Below are 26860 nucleotides of genomic sequence, written 5' to 3' on the forward strand. Positions count from 1 at the left end.
CACAAACACACTCATGCACCATTTTCCCCCCAACCCCCCAGTACACATACTTTTAAAAACCTATATTCTTGGAGCAGAGGAGATACAGAGGTGTGTCTTCTCTGTCTCCATGTGATATGAAAAGCCAAATCTTGGGAGAAGATAGCCCTGTGCCCCCCTGGCGCATGGCAGGAGGCCTCTTTCCCTCCGTTTCTCTGGCCCCCTGGCCCTGCCTCACTGGTGACACCACTCACTCAATTCTGAGTGTTTTATTTTGGCATGGGCGTGAACTTGCCTCTCCTTCTCCTTATCGCCGAGTCACAAGTGCCGGCCTTCCCCTGGTAAACGTCTACCAGACTGCGGCGGACACTGGGCTCAGGCCGAGGGAACAGAGCCCCAAGGGAACAGAGGGGGCTCACGGTCTAGCGAGGGAGACTGGAGACAAAATCACAGGTACCACACATGCTGCGGGCCCGGCACGTACCAGAGCTGCTCGATTACCTCGGGCAAAGAACTCTGTTAAGACTCAGTTTCCCCAGTTGAAAAACTAAGATGAAAGTAACAGCCACTTCACAGAGCCGTTGTGACAGAGAGCACATGAGGTGACGGGTGTGGTGTTCTCAGCCCCTTCCGGCCTGTGCACATGCTCAGTAAATTGTAATAGCTACGCCAAATGGATGTCTGCTCTCCACCAGGCACGTTTCACGGGGACTACCCCATGGAATCCGCGCGAGACACTTCAGAGGAAGAGGTGCGGGGAGGCTAACTAACACCATCCGGCTCTCCCAGAAAGCTGAGATTCAACCCCAGGTGGTCTGGCTCCCTTGCTGCACCCCGCCCCCGCCTGTGCTCACCCCCAGAGAACACCGGCTCCCGTCCTTTCAGCAGCTGCACAGAGTGTCATGGGTGCACAGAGGAGAGATGCCTTACGTAACCTGGGGGGAATGACATCAGGGGAAGAGCTCCTGAAGAAGAGCTTTTTCTGGGGGAGGGAACTGTGTGTTCAGAGGCCCAGAGGTAAAGGAACACAGTGTATTCAGAGAACAGCAAATATTTCAATCTAAGTGGATGATAGTTGGGGTGACCATATATCCCAGTTTGCCTGGGACTGTCCTGGTTTGTACTATTGGCCCAGCTTAATTATAAATAGCATCTTGTTCACTCTCAGACAATCCCAGTTAGGATGATAAATTATATGGTCACCATAATTCTAGTGTGTTGGTACTGGAGGAGTAAAAACAGGGCTTTGTTAACCCACCTAACGACTCTGATTTTACTCTGAAGGACATGGAGACCCACTGAGGGATGAATTATAGGGAGGAAGGCTGAGGCCAACCAGACCTTCAGGATGCGGTGGTCTGGGGGGGGGGGCGGACAGTAAGGTTGAATTATTAAGGAAGTGGAATCCACAGGCTTCGGCTTTGGCCCCAGAGAGGCAGGGGGGTTAGTGGATAAGGGCATGGACTCTGCTGCCAAATTCTGGGGTCAGATCCCGGGGTGGCCACTTATGAGCTAGATGACCTTGGGTAAATCATTTCATCTCTCTGCATCTCACTTTCTCTGTCTCTGAATAAGGTCTAATATTAGCACCACCTCACAGGGTGGTTGTGAGCATCCCACAGAGTTATCATAGAAGGCAGTTGTAAGCGGTGGCGGGTCAGGGATGACTTGGTCTCTGGCTTGGGTCACTGGAATGGAAGCAGTCCTTGAGAACTAGAGGAGCTATGAGGAGGGAAGACACAGGGATGGTAAGGTCCATTTGGATCCACTGGATTTGAGGTATCAGAGGTGAGAGGAGATAAGAAGCTCAGCTGCAAAGGAAAGAGACAGCGGCCACAGCGGGGTGCAGGGTCAGGAGAGGTGTGTTGGTCTTTAAGGAGCAGAGCCTCGAGCTGGGGAGAGAGCAGTGGAAGCCGTAGAGGTGGAAGATGTCAGATAAAGGCAGAATTGATGGAGCCCGGTCCTGGCGGAGGCAGGCGCCAATGAGGTGCTGGCGTGCTGGCAGGATTAGCTGACAGGGGGAAGGCTGCCTTCTGCAGTGAGACGGAGGGGAGAGATAAGGCGGAGTGGGGATGCAGGTAACTTTGTGGGGGGGGCGTGCTGAGCACGCAGATGGCACCACTGTCTCTGGAGCCTTGGAGGCAAGATTTCCCACGAAGGGAAGGGATGGGGGTGAGGAGGCTGGAGGAAAGGGTGCACGTGTGGAAGAGCCCGTGTGGGGAAGGAAAACAGTGTTTCCAGGGGTGGGGGCTGTTGTCAGAGTGGTCCACGTGGACCCCACGGTCACCTGGGGTGACAGCAGGGCTGGGTCCCGAGTGAGATTAAATACCGTGGTGCCCAGTGAGCAGTTGATCGATGATGGACCAACAAAAGGATAGAAGAAGCAGATAGATATCTAAGCATCAAAGAAGCAGGAGGCTTTTAAAAAATTTGACAATAGGAATCATTCTGAGGTGGCATTCGTTATCAAGGAGGGGCCTCCCTGCCTTGAAGAAAAATGAGCATCTCCTCCCAGAGAGGTCTGCAGGGACATGGGGAATTTGAAGGTGGGATCTGGGCCCTGTTTGCCTTTGCCTCGTGTGCCTGCGCATCTGCCATATTTAACAAGTTGTTTAGAAATGTTGGCTGTTTGGGGCACCTGGGGGGCTCAGTCGGTTGAGTGTCTGCCTTCGCCTCAGGTCTGATCTCCCAGTCCTGGGATCGAGTCCCGCGTCAGGCTTCCTGCTCAGCAGGGAGTCTGCTTCTCTCTCTCTCTCCCCCTCTGCCCCTCCCCACTGCTCATTCTCTCTCTCTCAAATAAATAAATAAAACTCATTTAAAAAAAAGAAAGGGTGGGGCCCGTGGGCCCCAGGGCTGGGCGGCCGGCCTGCGTGGGCTGTGCGGGGCTGGAGGGCGGCTCTGCTCCCCAGCGCCCGCCGAGGCGGGGCCGCCCCGCGCCCCTTGTGGTTATGGCGCGGCCGCGAGGCCTGCGCCGCATCCCCGAACTGCAGCTGGCGGCCTTCCCGGCGGCGGCGGCTGCCGAGGACGAGGCGTTCCTGCCTGAACCACCGGCCCCGCGCGCACCCCGCCGCCCACGGTCGCCGCCCTCCTCGCCGGTCTTCTTCGCCATCCCGTCCCCAGCTTTCCGCAGGCGTCTTCGGCTTCTCCGCAGCTTCCAGGATTTTGGCCGCCAGGCGTGGGCTGGCTTCGAGGCAGAGAATGGGCCCACGCCATCTCCTGGCCGCAGCCCCCTGGACTCGCAGGCGAGCCCGGGGCTCGTGCTGCATGCTGGGGCCGCTGCCAGCCAGCGCCGGGAGTCCTTCCTGTACCGTTCAGACAGCGACTACGACATGTCCCCCAAAACTATGTCCCGGAACTCGTCAGTCACCAGCGAGGCGCATGCTGAGGACCTCATTGTGACACCTTTCGCCCAGGTGCTGGCCAGTCTCCGGGGTGTTCGCAGCAACTTCTCACTCCTGACCAATGTGCCCATTCCCAGCAACAGACGGTCCCCGTTGGGCGGCCCAACCCCCGTCTGCAAGGCCACGCTGTCAGAAGAGACATGCCAGCAATTGGCCCGGGGGGACACTGGAGGAGCTGGACTGGTGTCTCGAACAGCTGGAGACCATGCAGACCTACCGCTCCGTGAGCGAGATGGCTTCCCACAAGTTCAAGAGGATGTTAAACCGTGAACTCACACACCTGTCAGAGATGAGCAGGTCAGGAAACCAGGTCTCTGAGTACATCTCTACCACATTCCTGGACAAGCAGAATGAAGTGGAGATTCCATCACCCACAATGAAGGATCGAGAAAAACAGTCAGCCCCACGGCAGAGACCCTCCCAGCAGCCCCCGCCCCCTGGGCCGCAATTCCAGCCCATGTCTCAGATCACAGGGGTGAAGAAGCTGATGCACAGCAACAGCCTGAATGATTCCAGCATCCCCCGCTTTGGGGTGAAGACCGACCATGAGGAGCTCCTGGCCCAAGAACTGGAGAACCTGAACAAGTGGGGTCTGAACATCTTTTGCGTGTCAGAATACGCCGGAGGCCGTTCCCTCAGCTGCATCATGTACACGATATTTCAGGAGCGGGACCTGCTGAAGAAGTTCCGCATCCCGGTGGACACCATGGTGACTTATATGCTGACCCTGGAGGACCACTACCACCCCGACGTGGCCTACCACAACAGCCTGCACGCGGCTGACGTGCTGCAGTCCACGCATGTGCTGTTGGCCACACCCGCGCTCGATGCTGTGTTCACGGACCTGGAGATTCTTGCCGCCCTCTTCGCGGCTGCCATTCATGACGTGGACCACCCTGGGGTCTCCAACCAGTTCCTGATCAACACCAATTCGGAGCTGGCGCTCATGTACAACGACGAGTCCGTGCTGGAGAACCACCACCTGGCCGTGGGCTTCAAGCTGCTGAGGAAGACAACTGCGACATCTTCCAGAACCTCAGCAAGCGCCAGCGGCAGAGCCTGCGCAAGATGGTCATCGACATGGTGCTGGCCACGGACATGTCCAAACACATGACCCTCCTGGCAGACCTGAAGACCATGGTGGAGACCAAGAAAGTGACCAGCTCGGGGGTCCTCCTGCTGGACAACTACTCCGACCGCATCCAGGTCCTTCGGAACATGGTGCACTGTGCGGACCTCAGCAACCCCACCAAGACCCTGGAACTGTACCGCCAGTGGACCGACCGCATCATGGCCGAGTTCTTCCAGCAGGGCGACCGGGAGCGGGAGCGGGGCATGGAGATCAGCCCCATGTGCGACAAGCACACGGCCTCGGTGGAGAAGTCTCAGGTAGGTTTCATCGACTATATTGTACACCCGCTGTGGGAGACGTGGGCTGACCTGGTCCACCCAGATGCGCAGGAGATCCTGGACACGTTGGAGGACAACCGGGACTGGTACTACAGTGCCATCCGGCAGAGCCCTTCACCACCGCCCGAGGAGGACCCCAGAGGGCCAGGCCACCCACCCCCACCGGATAAGTTCCAGTTTGAGCTGACGCTGGAGGAAGAGGAGGAGGAGGAGGTGTCTACTTCCCCAGGTGCATTTGAAGTGCGGGACTTGTCCCTGGCTCAGGATCCATCCCCAGCTGAGGAACTATGGAAGGTGGATGGCCAGGCTATGGCCGCAGAGGTGAAGGTAAAGGAACCGTGCTTCACACAGCAAGGCGACTCAGCAGATAGTGTGGCTGCGGGCAAGGACGAGTCCATGTCCCCAGATGCATCCGTGGAAGCTGGGGGCCGCAGCAGACCCCTGGCCCTGTCTGCTGAGAGTCCCCCTCTGCCTGCCTTGAGGACCCTGCCCCCTCCAGAGGAAGCCCCGGGCCTCCTGGGCCTCCCCTCCATGGCGGCCGAGGTGGGGGCCCAAAAAGAGCATCAGGCTGCCAAGAGGGCGTGCAGTGCCTGCACAGGAACATCTGGCGAGGACCCCCCCCCCACTCCCAGCTCCTGGTGGGTGGGGGTCGGCTGGAGGTCCTACCTGAGCCCTGGCTCCTCCACCCTGTTGCTCTCCCCGCCTCCCTCCACCACCATCACCCCCTGACCACCTCCTCCACTGCCTCAAAGACTCTTGGGCCTCCTGAGAAAAAAGAAAACAGAAAAGTGGGTTTTTTTCTCTTTTCTTTTTTTCCTCTTTCCCCCCACCCCCACCCACGGGGCCTCATTTTGGAGGTGGGGGCTGGGGAACAAGGGGCGGAGGTCCCGGAAGGGATTTTATTTTTGGAATTTTAATTGTTACATTTTTAGAAAAAGAAAAAAAAAAAAAAACCAGGAAAAAACACAGCCACTGTAAAAAAAAAAAAAAAAAAAGAAAGAAATGTTGGCTGTTTAAGAATGAGTGAATGAATGAGTGAGTGAATGGAATGAATGAATAAATGCCTTGCTCGCATCCCGAGGGGCCCTTCCACCTGTCCCCGCGTGTCTTGCTGTGGACCTTGCCTCTTCCTGTCCCTGAGAAGTGCCCAGCGGAGGCTCTTCTCAGGGGCCATATGGGGGAGCTGGGAGGTGGAGAACAGGGAAGATGGGTATTTGCTGTCACTCTCCCTGCCCACCCACCCAGCACCACTCCTGTACCTCATCTTAATGCCGACCTACAATGACTGCAGCGTGGTCCACTGGCACTTGGATTTTTCTGGAACTTGAAATAACACTGCAGTGTGCAGCCAGAGGGGTAGTGGCCACACAATGTGAGGAAAAACACAGGGTCAGACATAAGGGGCATAGGCTGTTTGCCACGGAAGGTCTAGTTTCTCAATCGGACTTACTGTGCACCCAACATGAGCTTCCCCTGCGCTTCCTCACCTTTCCCCCCGGAGCTGCATAAGAGAACCCTGGGCTGCAGGGCACATGGTGATCCCCTGGCTTACAAGGACAAACTGAAGCAAGATGCCCACCCGGGCAAGGAAGACTGAGGCCCTCCTAACCCCAGTGGCCAGGTGGACTCCCACCGAGGGAGCAGACACAGACCAGCTTTATTTTTAGCTCCCCTGTGGGCCCCTGAGCCCTGCCCCAATTTCTGACAACAGAGAGCTTGGGGCCTACACCATCTGGCCATGGTGGAGAAACTGGGCAAGCCTGGTCTTCTGCTGCCCCTCACAATGCAAAGCCAACCCTCTGCACGTCCACAGTTTCTAAGCCAGCAAATCTATGTATTGGGGTCTCCGGTGGGACGGGAGTCTGCTGGAACCACAGTGGCCCGTCCTGTGCCCCAGACTCCAGGGCCTGTTCTGACTCTGTGGTCTTCTCCCCAGACCCCAGCGACCATTTTTCTGAGCTCAGCTTGAGCTTCCATAAGACTGGCAGCAAATCTAGGACTCAGAGGGTAAAGGACAGTGAATGAAAGAAGCTCCCAATTGAGCTCATCCCGGACAAGGTAATGAAGAGCATCATGTATTCATTGACTCAGCAAAGGGGGAGCTCAGGCCTGTAAGCATGCTAAGGATGCCGGAAATGAACAGAACAGAATCTTTGCCCTCAGGATGCACCCCTGCCTCTCACCACCGCACCGCCCAGTGCCACAGACCGAGATGTGGTCGCCTCAAAGTGACCGCCCCACAGCTGGTCAGCAGGACTGCCAGGATCCAAAGACCGGAAGCGGAGGGCAGGGTGCAGGGGGAGAGCTGGTGTTTCTTCTTCTTGAGCTGAGTCCTCAGGGTTATAGTTCCTCCCCACTTCTTCTGTTCTCTGGCGGTGCCCCTTGGTTCAGCCTATCTGCCAACCGTCCCCAGCCCGGACACACAGCTGACTGGGAGGGCACCTGTCACACAGTCATACAGATGGCTGACAGTGGGTGTCACTCACCTTGGCAGAGATTCTCGGCATTAATTGGCTGCTCGTCCGAGCCCCTGATGGTCGCTCTCCATCAGAGTCTGAGTGAGGACCCTCCTTGGAATCATTCTCTGCCCTGTTCTCCAGTTACCCAGGCCTTGGTTGAAATATTTTTCCCAGTCCTTCCAGACTCAGCTGTGTCCTTGGCAGCCCGGATACCTCTCAATGGCATTTACTCCCTGATCAGAGCCTTGCTAGATCTCCCCCATGGATAGTGGTACCCCCTTTCCCAGTCTTGGGCTCTGGCATCTGTAGGGGGTCCTTGCCACCCCCAAGGCTGCTCTCAGAGGAACATTCAAATGGGGCAACTGACCCTAAGGACAGTCGTCTGGCTAGGGGAGCCCCTCAGGGTGGGTGGAGAGTCTGGACACCGACTCACCATCATTGTGGGGCTTCTGCCAGGAGTTCTGTTGAGCCCCATGTCCCCTGTGAATGCCCAGTTTAGCAAGAGCAGTCCTAAAGCCAGGACACCTGGGCCCCTTCCTGGCTGGCACTTGGGAGCCAGACCGATGCCTCAGCTGCCCTTCTCTCCAGAGTGTTTCCATGCGGCAAAGCCCCAGTGTGCCCAGGCCTAGAAGCAGGGGCTGAGAATCGGGACTTGTTGGAAATGGCTTCTGGGCCAAGAGCTCTCCCCACCGACCCCGGGGCATGTTGGGCAGAGCCCCCTGCCACCCTCACCATTTGAAGGCAAACCTCTCAGTTCTTTCTTCTCTCCTACAGAGCCCCAACCCAGCAGAGACTGAAATAAGCTTTAAAATGAAAAGGCCAGGTCCCCTGGGGGAGGAGCGACGAGACACAGCAGGAAGGGCAAGCGAGCCCACGCGGGGGCCCCATTTCACAAGTGGCACTTTCGCTGCCCACCATTGTCTCATTTACGTTTCGCATGAGACCCACGAGATGAGTATTATTACCCTTGCTAGAAAAAGGCAGAGGCTTCAGAGAACTGAACTCGCCCAGAGTCCCATGGAGAGTAAGTTGAACACGCTGATCCTAGAGAAAAGAAGAACTTTTCTGGAAGGGGTGCCCAGGAAGCCTGAGGAGGAGCAGCTCAAGAGGCAGGAGCAATTAGTTCTCTGCTCTCTGCCTGGTAGCACAGAGAGGGGAGGCCAAGTTCCCTGGTCATCCCCTGGGCCCTCCCGCCTGTCGGATCGAAGCCCGTGCCCCGAATGTGCAACAAGGAAGGTTCTAACTGCATAAGGACAGGGAACGCTACGTGCCAGGGGGGTGCCTGCCTGTCTGAAACCTGCGAGCCGGAGGGCACGGCCCAGGTGAGGGGTTTGAGTGGGGATATGTCACGAGCTGCCTGCCAGACGGGCCCCGGAGCGATGCCCCGGCAGCGCAGGACAGAAAGGAAGGGTGACAGGGCCGCTCGCTAATTAAACAACGGCCGTATCATTCTGCTAAAAGCAGTAGAGCTGATAAATTTTTAACTTGACCCGCTAATCATTTCATTCCTTAAAAGATAGAACAGGCAAATAGAGGAACTGAGTCTAGACTGAACTGGGAGCCACAGAAAAGAATGACTTGTTGCTCTGACGAATGCTGGTTCCGCCAGGGGCAAGGACTCTGATTTGTTCGAGGCTGACCCCTCTGCCTGGGACAGCGCCTGGGGCATCGGAGTTGCACAAGTATTTGCTCGGGGGGAATAAAAAGAACAGGGATGGGAACCCGGAAGGAGAGCCACATCAGCTTAGCATGACTGATAGCCAGGGAGGCAAAGCTTTATAAACGGAGAATCTAAAAAGCTCAATGGAACAGTAAGTTTAGTTCCAGGGCCAAAAGGGAACATAGCTTAGTGGGTTGGGGGATTATAAAAATGAAATGTCTGTGTCACAATCACAAAACAGCTCTAAGAGAAAAAGGGAGGCATCCAAAACAATGACTCATACGTGTTTGAATGAGGGGGTGGATAATAAATCACTGAGAACCTGATGAAACTATAGACCCTTTCTCCTGGGCGAAAAGGAAATGCACATCTATACAACATTTTGTGGATAATTTTGGGAGGGGTTGGAGACTTCGTGTTAAGGAGACGTAACGTAAAGGGATCAACGAAGGTGCAGAGGATACTTCTGAGGGGTTCCCACTTGGCAAGGATGGGGGGCACATCAGAGGATGGGAGGATGTTATAACAAGGAGGGAGGGGTACCAGAGGGCACCACACCTTGCAAGAACTGTATCTGAAAGTCTAAGGCCAGAATTATTCTCAAAAATCCAGACAGCAAAAAGGCACTTTTAGTATTACTGTAGCTATTGTTGCTAAGAGCAAGGATTCAGCAATCAGACCCCCCCTGGTTTGAATCTCAGCTTTGTGACTGCAGATGAGCTTTTTACTCACACCAGCCTCAGTTTCCTTACCTGTAAAATGGGAGTGATATCTATTCCCAAAGGGTTATTGTGAGTGATTTGCTGGATAATGCCTGTCAAGTGCTTGGCCTAGTGCTTGGCACATTTGGTCTAATAAATATTCACCATCTGTATTATTATCATCATTATCTGCCTGTAATGTCCTTGCCTTCTGTTCTGACTGTCAAAACCTTCCATAAAGGTTAGCTTTTAGTGGTTTTTGTTATTTTTAAGTAATGCCTGAAGCAGGAAAATGAACAAGATAAAGGACTGCTCCTTGGGGAAGATGATGTAATATTAACTTTGTTCAAAAGAAATAGCTAACCAAAGGGAATCAGGGTAAGACTGAAGGGCAGGCAGGGAATACAGCTCATGAGCCGGGGTGGAGAACCACGCTCCTGGGTGAGAGGGGAAAGGAACACCACCTGTTTCAGGTTTTGCTGCCATTTTGTCACCGAAGGGAACAATTTTTGATCAGACGTGTCAGGAATTGTATATCTATCATCCTTAAATGAGGGCAAGACTCTAGACCCAGATGTTTAACATCCTGGGATTGAAAGAATCTGCAGATGCAATGGTGGAAATGTTGCTTGTAATTGTTGAGAAACAACATGGAACAGAGGAGATGCTCAAAGACTGGAAACAGCTCACTTTTCAAAAAGCAAGACTCCAGAAGCTCTGGATGGAGCAGCCTGGTATCACACCGATGAAGTTCTAAACAGATACAGTGGTAAATAGATCGTTCGTGTGCACTCAGAAAATAGATACCCAGGAGCTAGCAAGGGATGCTAAAAATAAATCATGCAAAATTAAAATGACTTTTTATGAGCTATTTTCTTGAGAATATTAGAATATGATTTGATTTCAGGAAAACATTGAATGAACTTACTCCTCCTTATCACATCATGGATAAAATGGAGAAGTGGGATCTGGACACTAGTACAGTGATGTGGTCCCCCAGACTGTCAGAAATGTCCCCCAGACTGTCAAGAGAATCTCTGTAAAGGGGGGGGGGTCTGTCCAGTGTTTGTGTAAGTGACGTGAAAGTCATTCTGAGAGATGCATAGACACCACCCACCCAGGAAAGCTAAATTACCAGAGGGTCACAGTATCAGGACGCAAGCAGGTCCCCAGCAGCTTAAATGATGAGCTTACTCTGAACAAAATGCTGGGGAGACATGCAGAAGAATGGCAAGTGATTTCTGTAGCTATCCTGCCCTCAAGGGTAACTCCTCACTCCCTAAGTGTAGACATCTTGTGACTTCCTTCCAAGCAGGACAGTGTGGCCAGGGGTGGGGACAGTCGCTGTGACCTTACAGCAGAGAGACCTGACAAGCACCACCCTAGCCAGGTGAGCGAGGTTGTCACCATTCGGGAGCAGTGCTGCTGAGGACACAATATCATACCTTGATATGACGTGATGACAATGGCACTTTGTCTCTGGGGTCCTCCTCCCTAAAACCTATAACCCCTATCTTATTATGAGAAAAGCGTCAGGCAATCTCCCATTGAGGACGTTCTACAAAATCCTCGGCCAGCACTTTTCAAAACTGCCCAGATCATCAAGAAAACATTCCAAGATAGTTTCACCCTCTAGAGGAGCCTCAGGAGATATGACGACTCGGTGTAAGGTGGGGTCCTAGATGGCATGGTTGGTAAAAAACGAAGGAAATCTGAATACAGGATGGTCTTTGCATAATAACAGATCAACGGTGGGTCATTGATTGTGGGAAAATGTAGCCCACGAACATAGAAGATGTTCGGAAGAGGGGCATCTGGGTGTGGAACTCACTGTACTATCTTCACAGGTTTTCTGTAAACCTACAACTATTGCGAAGTAAAAAATGCTTATTTTAAAGACTTAATGGATGTACGTGTAAACTCTTGCTTTTAACATAAAAAATGACTTACACTTAAATGTATCTTGGGGGACATCCAAATTCAATACAGCTTATGAAAAAGGCGTCTACGACTTTGAGGCAACCACGTCTCCGTCTGTGGCCCTGGGCGGTGTGATGGTGAGAGGCAGGGGGGCCCACCGCTGCCCCCCAGCACTCCCTCACCTCCACACCAGGCAGCCTGGCTGCGCTCTGCTCCTCACACGCCGTAAGGAGACTTACCTCTGGAGCCCAAATTTCCTGGGTTCAAGCCCAGGCTCTACCCCATTCTAGCTGTAGGAACCTTGTCGATTCACTTAACCTCCCAACCCTCAGTTTCCTCATCTGCCAAATGGGCAAATAATAGTGACTACCTTGTAGAGCAATTGGTGGAGCAAAGCCCCTGGCCCATGACAACTACTCAGTAAGTGGATCTTTGTGGGCCTTATTTCAGAAAGGTGTTTGGTATCTCAGAGAATAGCGAGAGATGAAGGAGTGGTGGGGAACTCATGATATGTACCTTGGAGAAAACACTGGACCAGGTGATCTATTGCTTCAATACAGAGTGAGAGCCAGCAAACAGAAGGGACAGTCTTGGTGATTGATTTACTGAAGCCCTAAGCATGTCCCCCAGCCTTTCTGGATGTGTGCTTCTTGATCCTCCAGGTACAGATAAGGACACCTTTTGGTCAATTTTGCAGGGTGACTCAGAGGATAAAATGAGTTGAATGAAAAGCAACTATTGTTAGTAAGTATGTGTTTTATTAAAACTACCTTAAATGTATATTTCTTATTGTGCCCAGTCACAAAGGTTGGGCAAGAGGCCAAGATAATGCTACTTTAAATGCTTCCTTTTCTAACTGCAAAAACCATCAGGGGTATGTCAAGAACACAGGCTTCTCTTCACGGATGGAGTCTTGTGTGGTGAGCTCACAGAGCAGTAGGGGCTGGACTGGAGACGATGCATAGACCTTGGACACTGATCCAACTTCTGTGAACCTCAGTAAGCACGTAGATGGCGGGGGCTGCCATTGTAATCTGCCGCCCCAGCACCTCTGGGGAAAGGCTGGTGTTCTGAGAACCCTGTCACTCGGGCCTATCAGGTGAAGTGGTCACTACCCTTGGGGCTCTGGGGTCAGTGGGGAAGAGCCCACTCCCACGGAGATAAACCACCAAGCACAGGGAAGCAATGTAGAGAATAAGGAACAGGGTCTGCATCAGTGGGGTGCAGAATGAGAAGAATAAGCCATCCCAGATGCGTCAAAACCACCATTTATGGAGCTCTTAACAGTCAAGGAAGTTCTGGGTAAAAATCAGAACCCAGAGGGAATCAGATTACTGGGAAGGAGGGGGATTGGGTTGGTTGGAAAGGTGAGGGGTCACTGTAAGACCCCCCCCCCCCGCCCAGCAGTGACTATGGCGTGAAAAGCAACATGGAGTAAAGGCAAGCAGCCCAAACTGACAGCACCCAGTCCCAGAGGCAGGGCCATGACAGGGACACAGAAGAGGGAGTACAGTGACCTGGTCCTTCAAGATCCATGGCGACCTGTCTTGTATCTCAGAAGCCCAGAAGTCCCCCATCCAGCATCCACCCATGTGAATGTCAGCATTACTCAGGGCATGAAGCCACACATTCTGCCCACGTCTCCTTACACCAGAGATTTCTAAAGATGTTACCGCATGCCTTTGGAGAAAAACAACAATTGTATTAACAATTTTTACAGAGCCTGGAGGTACAATAGACGGTGACAGATGGATCTGGATTTACATAAAATGACACAGACGCTGATTTTCTGAATACTTTTGATAAAATCAACCACAGCTAAAACGGATCACCCCCTCCACCACCCAACCACTGCCAAACAGCAGAGCTAGCACTCTGTGAGTGCCGAGTGTGCAAAGGTGAGGAGCTAAAGTCTCACTGGGTTTAGCTGACTCCCTCACAGACCACCCCCCCCAGCACCGCCTCCAAGTCGGCAGGCTGCTCTGGAAGGTGACGAGCCTACAGTCTCTCCGAGAAATAGCTCTCAGCTTACCCCATAAATGGACCGGGCTCCCTCCCAGTCACCAGGATCCAAGCTGCTGCCTGTCTCTCTAGGTTGATGTGACCCCACTGGATGAAGATGAAGGGGCTTATCTGTACTCGGAACAGGGCCCCACATTTAAGGGAAGATATTGACAGACATATCCATGGTTGAGCAGCCTGGCTTGTGGGGGCCTGGTCCATGCCCTGCTGGGGAAGCAGCCTGCTCCTTGTCTCAAATACCTACAGAGTTGTCATATAAAATATGGGATAAACTTCCTCTATGTATCTTCAGAAGGCAGAGTTAAAACCCAAGCTGGGGACAGGCAGAGTTTGGCTGGATCCCGAGGAAGACTATCTCCCGATTGGTGCCTCTGATAATCTGATTGCACGGAAAAGTAAATCGTTCTTCATTATGGCAAGGGTTCAAAGACCGGATTACCACCTGTCGAGGTTGTTGTTGAGGGGTTCCACTTTGGATGGAAGATTGGATGAGAAGGTCTCTAAATTCCTTTCCAAGCTTCAGATGATGGGCTTGTGTGTTCTCAGTAAATAGACAGAGCAGAAACTGAGGATCGTGGCTTAGCTGGAAAGAGCTGAGATTAGTATGTAGAGCTGAGATAAAAATCCCCAAGTTTAGTAAGTCTTGAGTTTTAAGCTCTTGTGTTTTGTTTTTCAAGTTCTTTTTAACAGAAGGAGCAGTAAATCTGAGTCTGAGCCACAGGACCAGATTTGGCTTCTGTGTGAATGTTTAAAGACACCTGCTCTCCATAGGAAAGCTGTCTCCAAATTCTGGTGGGCATCGGTGGCCACTTTCATTCCCTGAGCCTTATCCTCTTTTCCAACTTCAAGCTGGTCCCGGGAACAGGGAGAGAGCTGGATGAATATACCTAGCTCCCTCCATGGGTCAACGCCTTGATCTGGTCCCGTGTGATGGCAGAATGGATAAATGGAATTAGGCCCACCCAAGGGGTCATCTCAAATGACTTGGAGCCCTACTTCCCTTATTGAGCATGCATGCATACCTGTGGGTAGCCCATCTTCCTCCTACTTTTAGCCTGTGAGCCCTGAGCCCTCCACCCACACCCTGGACAGTCCATTTCCCTCCTGAAAGAAGCCCACATCAGTGCCATGTCTCATTGGGCTTTCTTCACTCTTTCTCTTTCAGCTTCTGTACTCAGATGAGTTTGTTCTTTTTCAAGGTTTTCAATCACGGCTGCCCACCACCATCTTCCCTGCATACCTACCTACACGCCATTATCAGGCGTACATCTGGGGAGGTGCCCCCCCTGAATTAAGAAATTGATATAAAGAGAGTGATGTGGAGAGACTCTATTTTAGACTCCCTGGCCTTCCCGTCTGGGCAGCAGAAGGCAGAGCGATCATGCCAGGAATCTGCACCGCCACCATTTGGACAGTGTTCCCCTTAATTTGTTCTCTTCTCTTCATCCAAAAAATTCTGCCTGGCTTGCTGCTCTTACCTTGACCTGTCTGAATTTCTTGTTTTGAGCATGATTCCAAAAGAACGGAGGACTTGTTACAGGCTTGATATATAATTTCAGGCAAGTCACTTTCCTTCTGGGCCTCAGGCCCCTTACCACTGAGACTTTGATGCCCCTATGGGCCACATTTGGAAGGGCCACTCATTCAGGATGCACTGGATGCCAAGAAAAGAGGTGCAAGTGTTCCGAGCTGCTTGCAAGAAAGGGAAAGGTCTGCACTCATCATCCCAGAGTCTGAAAGGTTTCCAGCATCTGTCAAGATCCAAGTGTAAACTAGGCGCCATAATTGGGCCCTCGTATCTCTAGCAAGTTTGCCTGACACCTCCACAGAGCAGTGGATGGATTAGATGTGGTGTCAAACGGCGAGCCTGTTAATGTGCAAAGCAGAGAGGTGTCAAAACTGGCAAAAAGCAAAGCCTCCATTTCTTCCCAATCTCCATAAAAGCGAGTGACTGTAGAGGCTTGGCTGTCACCAGGAACCAGGGACCAAGGCCAGTTTTCAACACTGCCGCCGGTGTGTGGTCCTCCTGTTTGCCTGGCTTTCTCCCCCCTTGCCTCCCACCTGCCCCTGAAACTTTAATTCCCTCCTGGACCCAGTATGATGTCTGGGTGCTGGTGGTGAGCTGGAAGAGGGAAGAGAGATGGCTCCTAGAGAAATACAAAAGCCTGTCGGCCTTCACAGCAGCCATGGGGAACAGAGTGGCTGTTTTTAGTTATAAAGACATCTTGGTGGGAAGATTTACCAAAGAGGTATTTATACCATTAGATCGACACCTCCCTTCGGCCTAGTTATCTTCAGTACATTTGTCATTCTGCCATGCGTTCCAGGGGGGGTCGGGCGGGGTGAGGGTGGGGGGACTCTATCTGAATTGAAGCTTGAGTTTTTAGATGGAGCAGTTACAGGTCTAAGTAAAAAACAGGATCTGGGACGCCCTCCCTAGCCACCATTCCCTGTGCCCATCCCGGAAATAGTTTTAGCCGCCCTACACTTTGGGGAAGGGAGCGAGGTTAGAGACATTTTCAGAAAAGAGTTCAGGGATTCCAAGAATGAAGAAATATAAAATCATAGAAGAGATGATCGGAGAATTTCATTAGTGTTTATTAAAGATGCCTGTGATTGACACAACCCTCCCTTGGAAGTGCTTCTTGAACTTAGAAGGTCTCCTGAAAGAGAACAAAAAAAGAATCATCAGATCTGATCCAAATTGTCACTCAACATCCCAGGCTAGTGGCAGAGTTAAGAGCCTCTTTGTGTCTATCTGCTTCGTACATGCACATGCTTGGGATTGCATACACCTGCCTTCGAAAGACACCTGTCGTTGGCTTGCTGACCATTAACCAGTGAAGTACAGAGCCAGTGTGGATGAAGGGAGAGCTGGTTGAGTCTGTGCAAGCTTTGGCTCCCCGATACTTCCTGAGTAAGGGGAGATCTGTGGTGTCAGGATGGAGGTGGGGTCAGAGAAGAGTTTTCGTATTGACAGTTCCAGTTCAGTGGGATTCTCTAAGCACACCTCGAGCCCTTTGCACAGCACTATGCTCTTTGTTCTGGAATAGAAAGGAAGGAGACATTCTAAACCCTGAGTTCTAGGAGATTTTTTTTTTTTAAGATTTTTATTTATTTATTTCAGAGAGAGAGCATGGGTGGGGTTTGGTGGGGAGGGATTCAGGGGCAGAGGGAGAAGCAGACTCCCTGCCAAGCAGGGAGCCCAATGCAGGACTCGATCCCAGGACCCCAGGATCATGACCTGAGCCAAAGGCAAACGCTTAACCGACTGAGCCACCCAGGTGCCCGAGATTACAGCCTTGTTGAGGAGAAAACTTCAAAGTAGCGCCCCTTCCACACCCAGCACTTCCCACCCTGGGCTGCAAGGGGTCTCCTAGAGAGACTTTTAAAAATACATATTTCTGGACCTGTGAATCAGAATCTCTGGTGGTGGGCTGGACTCAGAGAGCTTGTGTATTTTAAGTGCTGCCCAGGTACGCTCATGGAGCCAGCCCAGCACACATCTGGGGATCTCCATCTGGGAGCACTGGGACTGGGGCTGTTGGTGATTTCCTAGAATCGGTGAAACTGAGCTGGACAGTGAAGGGAACATGAGACTGGGTGGGCAGGCGAAGTACAGGAGGATCAAGAATGAGGAAGGAGGAGTGAGTTGGGGCCTTCAGGGCAAGAGATTTGAGTCTGCCCGAAGAAGGAAACTTCCATCCGTCCGTCTGTCCATCCATTACTTTCCTTCTTCTCTGAGGATGAAAGAGGTAGTTAGCACAGCCAACATGAAAGCAGAGTGGGTACAGCCATCGTTTGAGACCAGCAGGAGGGCTGCCTGAATCCATCCACTGCAGATCGCTTCGAAGTCCTAGTTAATGATAAAATTCATGCAGCCCAGGCTTATTTTAATATCCAAAAAAACAATGTTTCCCCCCATCTTCTAGTTTAACAGAGTAGTTTTCAATCTTTCTGGTCTCAGAAAAATCATCGAGGACCCCAGAGAGCTTTTATTTATGTGGGGTATGTATGGTATTAGAAATCAAAACTGGAATCTTCAAACTATTTAAAAACATGTATCCATTCATTCATTTTAAAATAATAAATCCAGGGGCCCCTGGGTGGCTCAGTGAGTTAAGCGTCTGCCTTCTGCTCACGTAGTGATCCCAGGGTCCTGGTATCAAGCCCTGCATCGGGCTCCCTGCTCAGTGAGGAGCCTGCTCCTCCCTCTCCCTTTGCCCCTCCCCCTGCGTATGCTCTCTCTCTTGCTCTTGCTCACTCTCTCTCTGAAATAAATAAAGAAAATCTTTTTTAAAAAATAAAGTAATAGGGCGCCTGGGTGGCTCAGTTGGTTAAGCGACTGCCTTCGGCTCAGGTCATGATCCTGGAGTCCTGGGATCGAGTCCCACATCGGGCTCCCTGCTCGGCAGGGAGTCTGCTTCTCCCTCTGACCCTCCTCCCTCTCATGCTGTCTCTCATTCTCTGTCTCAAATAAATAAATAAAATCTTTAAAAAAAAATAAAAAAAATAAAGTAATAAATCTATTGCATGTTAACATACATTTTATGAAAAATGGCTGTGTTTCCCAAAATAAAACTAGCGAGAAGAGTGTCAGAGTTTTACATTTTTGCAAATCTCTTCGGGGTCTGGCTTAATAGAAGGAAGCTGGATTCTCCTATCTGCATCTGCATTCAATCTGTGGTTATGTGTGGTTTTAGTGGGGGCAGATGAAGAAAACCCAGACCCACACAGCAAGGCCAGGACCAAGGTGGGACAAGCAGGGCACCCAGGAAACAAAAGTTAAGGAGGCCCCCCCTCTGGGGGTCATGCCAGCACGGGTCGGCCCTGAGAGCGAGGGCTCCTTAGCTTTTGTGCTGCGGGAGCCTGGAGTCCTTCAATGGCCTCGTCGGGTTAAGAAGGGATAGTCTTCTTTTGATACTGCGCCAGAACACAACCAGCAGTGGGTTCGTTGCCTGGTGGAATCTGAGCCATACCCATGTGCTTTTCATGTCCTGTTGACGTTAAAATCTATTAGTCTTTCTTGCACCTTGAATGGATCTTTTACCCATATTCACTGACTCTTTGGAAGGGTCTCAAGACTCTCAGAGCTGCACAGACCATACTTGGAAAATTGCTGGCTTAAGACATGCCCCGGGAAGTGCAAGGAGGTTGTCGTAGCTGGAACAGAGGCAGAGGGACAAAGAGTCATGAGCCAGCGCGGGAGGCTTAAGAACTGAGCGGGGCCAGACCTTATATGCTACACTGAAAAACTGGTCTGGATCTGGAAAGCTCTAAGAAGCCATGCAAGAGTCTTAAGCAAGGGAGGGATGGGACCAGATTTGTATCCTTAGATTCATTCATTCCTTTGTTCAACCGATCTTTATGGAGCTCCTGTTGTGTCCCGAGCACTGGGGATGACAATTGAACAGAGATTCTATGCCTTCGTGGAGCTTACATGGAGCCTACAGGGAGCATACATTCTAGTAAGAAGCAGGAAATAAATAAATTTGGACATCTAGAGCCACCCTGCTGGCAGAGATTTACACTGAGGGGAGGAGGGTACAGACCGTCGTAAGGATGCTCTAAGGAATGATGGTGAACAGGGAGGCAGGGGGGATAGCTAGGAGGAAGCATGAGATAGGCAGAAGCAGCATTAGAGATGGGCCGTGTTACCATGGAGGAGTCTGGGATGGTGCCCGGCTTGCCACCTCAGATAGTTGTGGCCCTGTCCTCTCATACAGTGCACCCACAAGAAGAAGCATTTGGCAGAGGATAGTCAGCTCAGTTAGCAGTGTGTTGGGTTGGAGGTACCTGAAGGGTGAAGCCGTTCAAGTGGAGAGGTCCAGCAAGTTGTTGGATTGTGTGGGTCCTACTCCCAGAACAGAGGGCTGGACTGGGGACTGAGACCTAAGAGTCATCCCTTATTCAGGAGCTGAGCAGATAACGTCACTGAGGAGCCATGCTCAAAGTGAGGAAAGGAGACAGCCAAGGGACACGAACACTTACCCACCTGTTCCTGCCACACCTGCCTTGAATGCAACATGTTTAAAGTCAACGAGGTTGGCTCCCTCTCCTCTCATGGAGACTGTTCTCCAGATTAGCTAATGAAGCCAATAACCATGTCGCTGTCCAGCCCGGAGGTGCTGTCTTGCTCAGCGCTCATCCACCACGGCTCCGTGGTCCGCCCAGCTCTCCCTGCTACTTACCATCTGCAGGCCTAGACCATTCTGCACTCTTGCACTCTGTTCTGTCTAGAAAGCCCAGGTGCATTACCCCTGCCACTCTCACCAGAAATTGGTCTACCTAGAGAATTCCTACTCATTCTCCAAGACCTGCTCGAGCACCACTTTTCATTTTAGATCTTCGCCGCCCCACCTGCAGCCACACACAACCGCATGCCATCAGACATAGTGGTCATTCCCGTTCCACCTCACCAGGACTGCATTCTAACACTCGTACGCTGGAGGGCAACTGTTCATTCACATGGCTTTGCCAAGCAACAGCAGGAGATTTGTTCATTTGTCTTCAAGTGGCACTAGCAGCCAGTCTACCCAACATCAAGGCCACAGGGGCTCCAGTCTGGGGTGTGAGCCAGGCTGTAAGCATCACAGAACTCAAAGGCAGGTGGAAGGTAGTGCCTTGGTTCCAGGCGCCTCCAAGAACGTCCCCAGCTGAGGCTGGGTGGCACAGGGGGCTGGCAACAGCAATGAGCAAAACCACGTGTCCAGATGAGAGGACAGAAAGCTGAGCAGAGTTCATGGGTGGGCTTCCTCCATTCTCCAGCACACTGGGCTATGGCACGTAACAGATCTCCGAGCCCCCCTCAGGTAATGGTGAAGTCGTGTCCTCTCCGGGTGGACCTAGGAACTGGGGATTGCCAAGTCTTCTCGGGTGACCTAAAACAGATACCTCAGAACCTTCCAACCAGAGGGCTTGTCTGCAGCACACAGATGGCCCTCGCTGATTCATTGCTCCGGGAGTCAGTGAGGAAGCTGGCCCCACCAGGGCAGAGGGTTCGCCTAGTCACTAATGGAAGATGAAGCCGAATAGTATAAATGCACTCTTTTTCTATTCAGATGAGAGCAGTCACAAGCTAAAAGCCGAGACAGAAACCCATAAAGTGAGACAATTATTACGAACCAGCCACAGGTAGATGGAAGCAAAAGCTGGGTCCCATCTTTGTTCACAAAGCCCCAGTCGCATTGTATGAATGCCAGGCTCTGTGGCTTTGTCAGATCTTGCTGCCAGTACCAGACACAGCCCTGAGCCCAGTGAACGTGGCTGGGACCATGATCAGTGCGGACGTTGCTTCCCACGCCCAGATGTGCCCTCTTGGGATGCGCTGCTCGGGGCGGGGGTGGGGGGTGGGCCAGCCTGGGGCCCCACATGACTCCTTTGGAGTAGCCGCTCACTGTAGCCCCTGCACAGATGGCAGGTGCCCCCCCTCTTCCAGGAATCTTAGCAGGCACCAGTTCTTATCAGTGAAAAGGAGATGGAATAGAACAACCTGGAAACAACAAATCTTTCTTCTTACTTTTCTTCATCCCAGGGCTCTAGAGAAAGAATGGCAACCTCCCCTGCTGTGTCCCCTGGAGCCCCATTTTTTTTTAACTCTGTTCAGCCCTGGCTCATCATCAGGGTGTCCCAGAGTAGAAGGGAGAGAGGAGCAAGATGATACCAACCCCAGCCACCTGGGGGAGGGGGCAGCAGACGGAAGTAGAGACAATACAGAGAGACTTTGGAGTCATGTAGGCTCTGCCTATTAAAGTTGTAAATCTCTCTGAGCCTCAGTTTCCTCATAAATAAAATGGGTATAATAATGGTACCAGCCTCGTAGGATCATTACAAGGAGTGTATGAGACATGCATGTGAAGTTCTTAGCCCGGTTTGGCCTGTACCGAGTGCTCACGGCAGGTTAGCTGTTCCCACTGTGACTCCCTCTCCCTGCCCTCCTGAGGCCTAGGAGCCCCAAGACCTAACTTGCAGTGTAGGCAGGTATCAAAATTCTGTCTGCTCCATGTCCGGCGGCCCCCGGGGAGAACCCTGCTTCCTGGGCAAGATGGGTTCCTGCAGTGTGAACCCACTGAGGGTCACGGAGCCAAGCTGGGTCACAGGATGCTCACTCCATCTCCCCCTCCAGCCAGCACCTGTTGCATTCCCTCTCCCCTGGGCACTTTCCCATTTCCTGCCTCCCCAGCTCCCTCTGGGAAGTTCCTGCTCACCTGCCTGCACACCTGTCCTCTTAGTAGCGCACCCTATGTGTGCATGTCCCCTGGCCCTGTAACACATCTGCACAAGTTCCTTACCCACCCTGTGTCTTATTTTTCCATCTGAAAACTGGCAGTAGTAAGAGTGCCAGCCTCCTAGGGTTGTTGGAGATTAAACTGGGTGATTCATATGAAGCATTTAGAACAATGACTGGCATATTTTAAGTGATTATTCAGTGTCTCCATGTGTTCATGATAAGGGACAGTGGGGGGGTGCTCTCAAAGGAGGAGCATGCTGCATGACAGTAGACACATATCCTAGACTTTAAAGTTAGAAGTACAGTTATTATGGTCCCATGGCTGCAAACTCCAGAAGAAAACATAGCTCACAAGGTGTGAGTGACTCTAAAAATGAAATTATAAGAATAAAAAACACATATAATTCCAACAAGGAAGAAAATGGGACATCTAAAGAAATCAATGTGGTTACATGGGAAACGTCTGATGAACCCAGATTTTAAACGTCAATCTGAGAAAAACATATTTGCAGCAAATATTAGATAAATGGTTAATATCTTTAACATATAAAGAGCTAGTATAAATCAATAATAAAACTCCTGAGGCACAATGGCAATGTGAGCCAAGGATGTGATAAACAATTCACTAAAGAAAAAATAAAGCCGGTTTTCCAACAGATGGAAAATTTTCAATCCTACAAGTAATCAAAACAAAAATTCAAATGACTAGATAGCTACTCTTGCCTTGTAAATGAACAAATTTACCAAAATTAGTTTCTATTTTCATTTTTAATGAATCTGAATAAATCTGGTAAGGGTGCAGCATAGAGTCCCATTCAAAAGTTGCAAGTAGGATATGGTACCCAGGAGAGTCGCTACTTACTCGATCTATCCTAAGGAACTTGAGCTAGTTCAGAAATACTGTTATTAATAATGTCAGCAAAAGTGAGACATAATCAACCTGCAGTGTGATGTTTATGATGAGTTCATGATAGTCTGGGAAGAAGCAAGAGACAAAATCACCTGGATAATCTGTTAACAACTACGATTTGGAAAAAATAATAATGCCTGATAGAATACAGAATACGAAGGGTGGGATCTTCGGATGGTGCAACAGTGAAGAGTTAGTTCTTTATGCCTTTCTACTTGGTGATCAGATTTTCTGCAATGAGCACACATTGCTTTTGTTACGGAAAAAATAAACTTTACGTAAAAGTGCCAGAAATCTGAAAAGACCTGGACGAAGGCTCATAGTTGAAGATAATTCTGCGATCATGTGCCCCAAGGTCAGGGGAACTTAAAGTTTCAAGTGGGTCTGGCTGTGGAGGAGTAGGAGGAGTTCATGTTCATGTTCACGGGGCAGGTGTGCTGCCTGGGAAGCAGGTGCAGAATTGACAGAACACCTGCACGTGGTGGGCCGGTGGGCTTCACGAGTGAGGAGAAACCACGGGCCTTGGTGCGGAGACTTCAGTGATCTCCAGCGTTGCCCACCACTCCCCAAACTGTGCATCCTGGATCACTGGCGATCCTCAGAACGAGGCTGAGTGAAGCTTGATGTAACTTCAGTGGTGTCCGGACACGGAATTTTTTTTAAGTTCTTTATTTTTCAGTTTATTCAATCTTTCCAACTCTACCAAGGAGGAAGTCTTAGTTTGGCGCTTGAGTATCTGTAACTCCTCGGTAAGCTGTTCCGATCTCCCTTTCCAACAGAGTGTGAGCAAGCTTCGGGCTCGGTACCTTGAGGAGGCCTTGAGCATCTGGTTAGAATTTAGTAATGCAGGTGGTATGTGGATGTAACAGAATCTCTGGAGCTGGAGAAGGATGAGTGCAGTGTGGTAAACATTGAGTCCAGAATCTTGGGCATCTGGAACATGGGGCGGCAAGGGAGGGGGTGGCTCAACATGAGTAAGCCAGCTGTCCAAGCCTGGCCTCCCTCCATCAGCTGGACGCTCTGCCCCCATGCCCTCCTGCCTTCCAAGAGCTATCTCCTCTATGCGGGTGCTTCTCCACTTCTCTCTAAGCAATGGACTTACCCTGTTCTGTACTTTGCTTGTGAGTGTTTTTTATATGGGCTTGCTGTTGGGTTTTGTTTGTTTGTTTTTTAAGATTTTATTTATTTATTTATTTATTTATTTATTTATTTATTTATTTATTTGACAGAGAGTGAGTGAGAGAGCACAAGCAGGGGGAGAGGGAGAAGCAGACTTCCTGCTGAGCGGGGAGCCCGACTCGGGGCTCCATCCCAGAACCCTGGGATAATGACCTGACCTGAAGGCAGGCGCCTAACCGACTGAGCCACCCAGGCACTCCAGGCTTTGTTTATTTGTTTGTTTAGTGCACTGGGGAGGGCCTGGGATCATACTCTCAGCACACCTAAAAATGTGTTTAGTTTGTCTCTGCACTTTTCCTAAAAAGCCCGCATCTTCCACATCCTGCTCTAGAGGGCACGCTGCTCTCCCTTGCTGGGCTTTGCCTCTTTACAACTCAAGCAGCCTTTTTCTTTTGTTTTTAGTTTGGGTCTTCAAATGTGAGTTTACCAGAGAGTCCCCAGCGTGGCCACATTATTGTCTTTAGATGCCTCCTGATTGGGATGGTTTGTGCTTGTGTAGTCAGAATTTTCCCTAACAGTCTCCGGCCTTGCCGGGGCTGCTAACTAGCTGAGGGACCCTGTGCGGGTCATGCAACCTTGCTGAGCGGGTAATAACACTGCCCTACTTAGCTCTCGGGGTCACGACAAGGACCAAATGAGCTGGTAGTCCCAAAGTGCTTTGCAGGGCGTAATGCACCCTGCAATGAAATGTGTTATTCAGGGGTGCCTGGGTGGCTCAGTCGTTGGGTGTCTGTCTTTGGCTCAGGTCATGATCCCAGGGTCCTGGGACCGGGCCCCGCATCGGGCTCTCTGCTCAGCGGGAGGCCTGCTTCTCCCTCTCCCACTCCCTCTGCTTGTGTTCCCTCTCGCTGTCTCTCTCTCTGTCAAATAAATGGATGGAATATTTAAAAAAAAAAAAAAAGAAATGTGTTATTCAACTCCTATTTTTCTTGTGCTTTTCCCATCAAGGAAAATGTTCTTCAGATTGGAGACCGTAAAACCAGCACTATTAAAAAGGGAACCAAAGCTCAAAATAGGAGCAGAGAGAGAGAGTAGTTCACTCTCTTTAAATGAGCCCAATCCCTTGGCACCTTGGAGCCGTTGGGCCTGATGTGCAGGCTGTGATGGAATGTGTCAGGCTCTGTTATATTAGGGGCCAGGGTGGGTTCAGCAGAGGGAAGACAGAAGGGACAGCAGGGGCTCTGGCTACTGTCACATGTGAGAAACTGTTGAGAGAAACTGGGACGTGTGAATGGGAAAAGACGTTTAGGGGCACCTGGGTGGCTCAGTCGGTTAAGTGTCTGCCTTCAACTCAGGTCATGATCCCAGGGTCCTGGGATTGAGCCCCGCATGGGGCTCCCTGCTCAGCGGGGAGCCTGCTCCTCCCTCCCCCTCTGCTCCTCCCTCCCCCACCCCCTGGTCCCTCTCCCCTGCTCATGCTCTCTCTCTCTCTCCTCCCTCTGTTTTTCTCTCTCTCTCTCTCAAATAAATAAATAAAATCTTTTTTAAAAAAATAGGAAATGACCTTTAGGATGGCAGGATACACAACCCTGCCTGCTTAGAATTAGGGGTTCACTCCCACACCTCACAACTTGTGGAGCACATCTCTCCAACCCACTCCCCCCACCCTGCCCAACCCCCCAAGACCCTCCTCGGGATCTTTGAGGGGAGTTCACCATTTCCCCGGGGGAGGGACCATGCAGCCGTGAGACCCCCCCACTTCTGTGGTTCCACCTGGCTGGGCCCTGCCACCGTCTGTCTGGGTCCAAATTGCCACTCCAACCTACAAACCATGTGCCTTGCACAAGAGGCTGTCTTGGCTTTCCCAGCTCTGCAATGGAAATGGTACCTCCCCCACAGGCTTGCTGTACCGTTTAGATAGGATGACATGAAATTCTTAGCACAAAGTGTGTATTCAAGTGATGCTGGTTCTCTTCCTTTCTTCACTTCTCCTATCTCTGTGTCTGATTATGAAAAGAGGATTGCTTCCACAAAAATGAGGCAGAGACTCCCGTGTGATCCAGCAGTTCCATTTCTGGGTATGTGCTCAAAAGAATGGAAAGCAGGGACTCAGACAGATGTTTGTACACCTGTATTCATAGCAGTGCTAGTCACAGCAGCCAAAAGGTGGAGGCAACGCAAATGTCCATCAACAGGTGAATGCGGAGACAAAATATAGTATACACACACAATGGAATAGTATTCAGCTGTACATAGGAAGGAAATCCGGGCACATGCTGGGCATGGATGGATCGTTATGTCGTGCAAAGTGAAATTCATCAGGCACAAAGGACAAATACTGTATGATCCCGCTTAAGTGAGGTACCTAGCGCCATCACGTTAGAGGCAGAAAGGGGAGTAGTGGTTGCTAAAGGCTGAGGTGGCCAAGGAATGGGGGCTGTTGTTTAAAGGGTAGAGTGTCGGTGTGGGAAGATGAACCAGTCCTGGAGCTGGATGGTGGTGATGGTGGCACACCATTGTTAATGCACTTACTGCATTGAGCTGTGCACCTAGAAATGGTTAAACTGGTAGATTTTTATGTTATATATATTTTACCACAATAGGAAAAATCGCTTACATAATTGAAAAATATATAATCCATCATAGCTCACCGTCAAGGGCAAAGAGAGACCCAGCAGGCGTTAGGGGGAAATCTCAGACAGAGTGTTGCTTATAATTCCTGAAAAGTCCCACGACTCAGTTCTGGGAGGCAGGGTAAGCAGCCCAGGAGATGAGCCCTACTTGCTGACTTGTACAGCGTCGGCACACAGGCCCAGCCCTCAGAGCTCAGCACACTCACCATCCTCCTGCCAAACAGCAGTGGGGGGCTGCAGGATGCTCCAGGTCCCGGAGACGGCCCCCCGGCCCGCCCCCACTGCCTGCTGACAGGACAGGAGCCCAGGCTGAGCAGGCACCTGGCCGCTGGTGCTGCAGTGGAGGATGCTGGCTGGACCTCCAGTCATCAGCAGGGGAAGGAAGCCCCTGAGCCCCACATGCTTCCAGTAGCCTT

General features: G+C 51.2%; 2 protein-coding genes across 3 annotated transcripts in view; both read left to right on the forward strand.

Moving 5' to 3' along the window:
- KCND3 (potassium voltage-gated channel subfamily D member 3) overlaps positions 1-26860 on the forward strand; it is a 202991-nt gene that overhangs the window by 134141 nt on the left and 41990 nt on the right. The gene's annotated exons all lie outside the window — the stretch shown is intronic.
- LOC118018999 (cAMP-specific 3',5'-cyclic phosphodiesterase 4A-like) lies at positions 2928-5551 on the forward strand. Its single transcript, XM_035017763.1, is given in 3 exon segments — positions 2928-3539; positions 3541-4384; positions 4387-5551. Coding segments are annotated over 3 exon segments (2589 nt in total). The 3' UTR covers positions 5520-5551.

This window comes from Mirounga leonina, unplaced genomic scaffold (assembly GCF_011800145.1).
Source record: "Mirounga leonina isolate KUSES-001 unplaced genomic scaffold, KU_Mleo_1.0 Mir_173, whole genome shotgun sequence".
NCBI classification, from domain to species: domain Eukaryota; kingdom Metazoa; phylum Chordata; class Mammalia; order Carnivora; family Phocidae; genus Mirounga; species Mirounga leonina.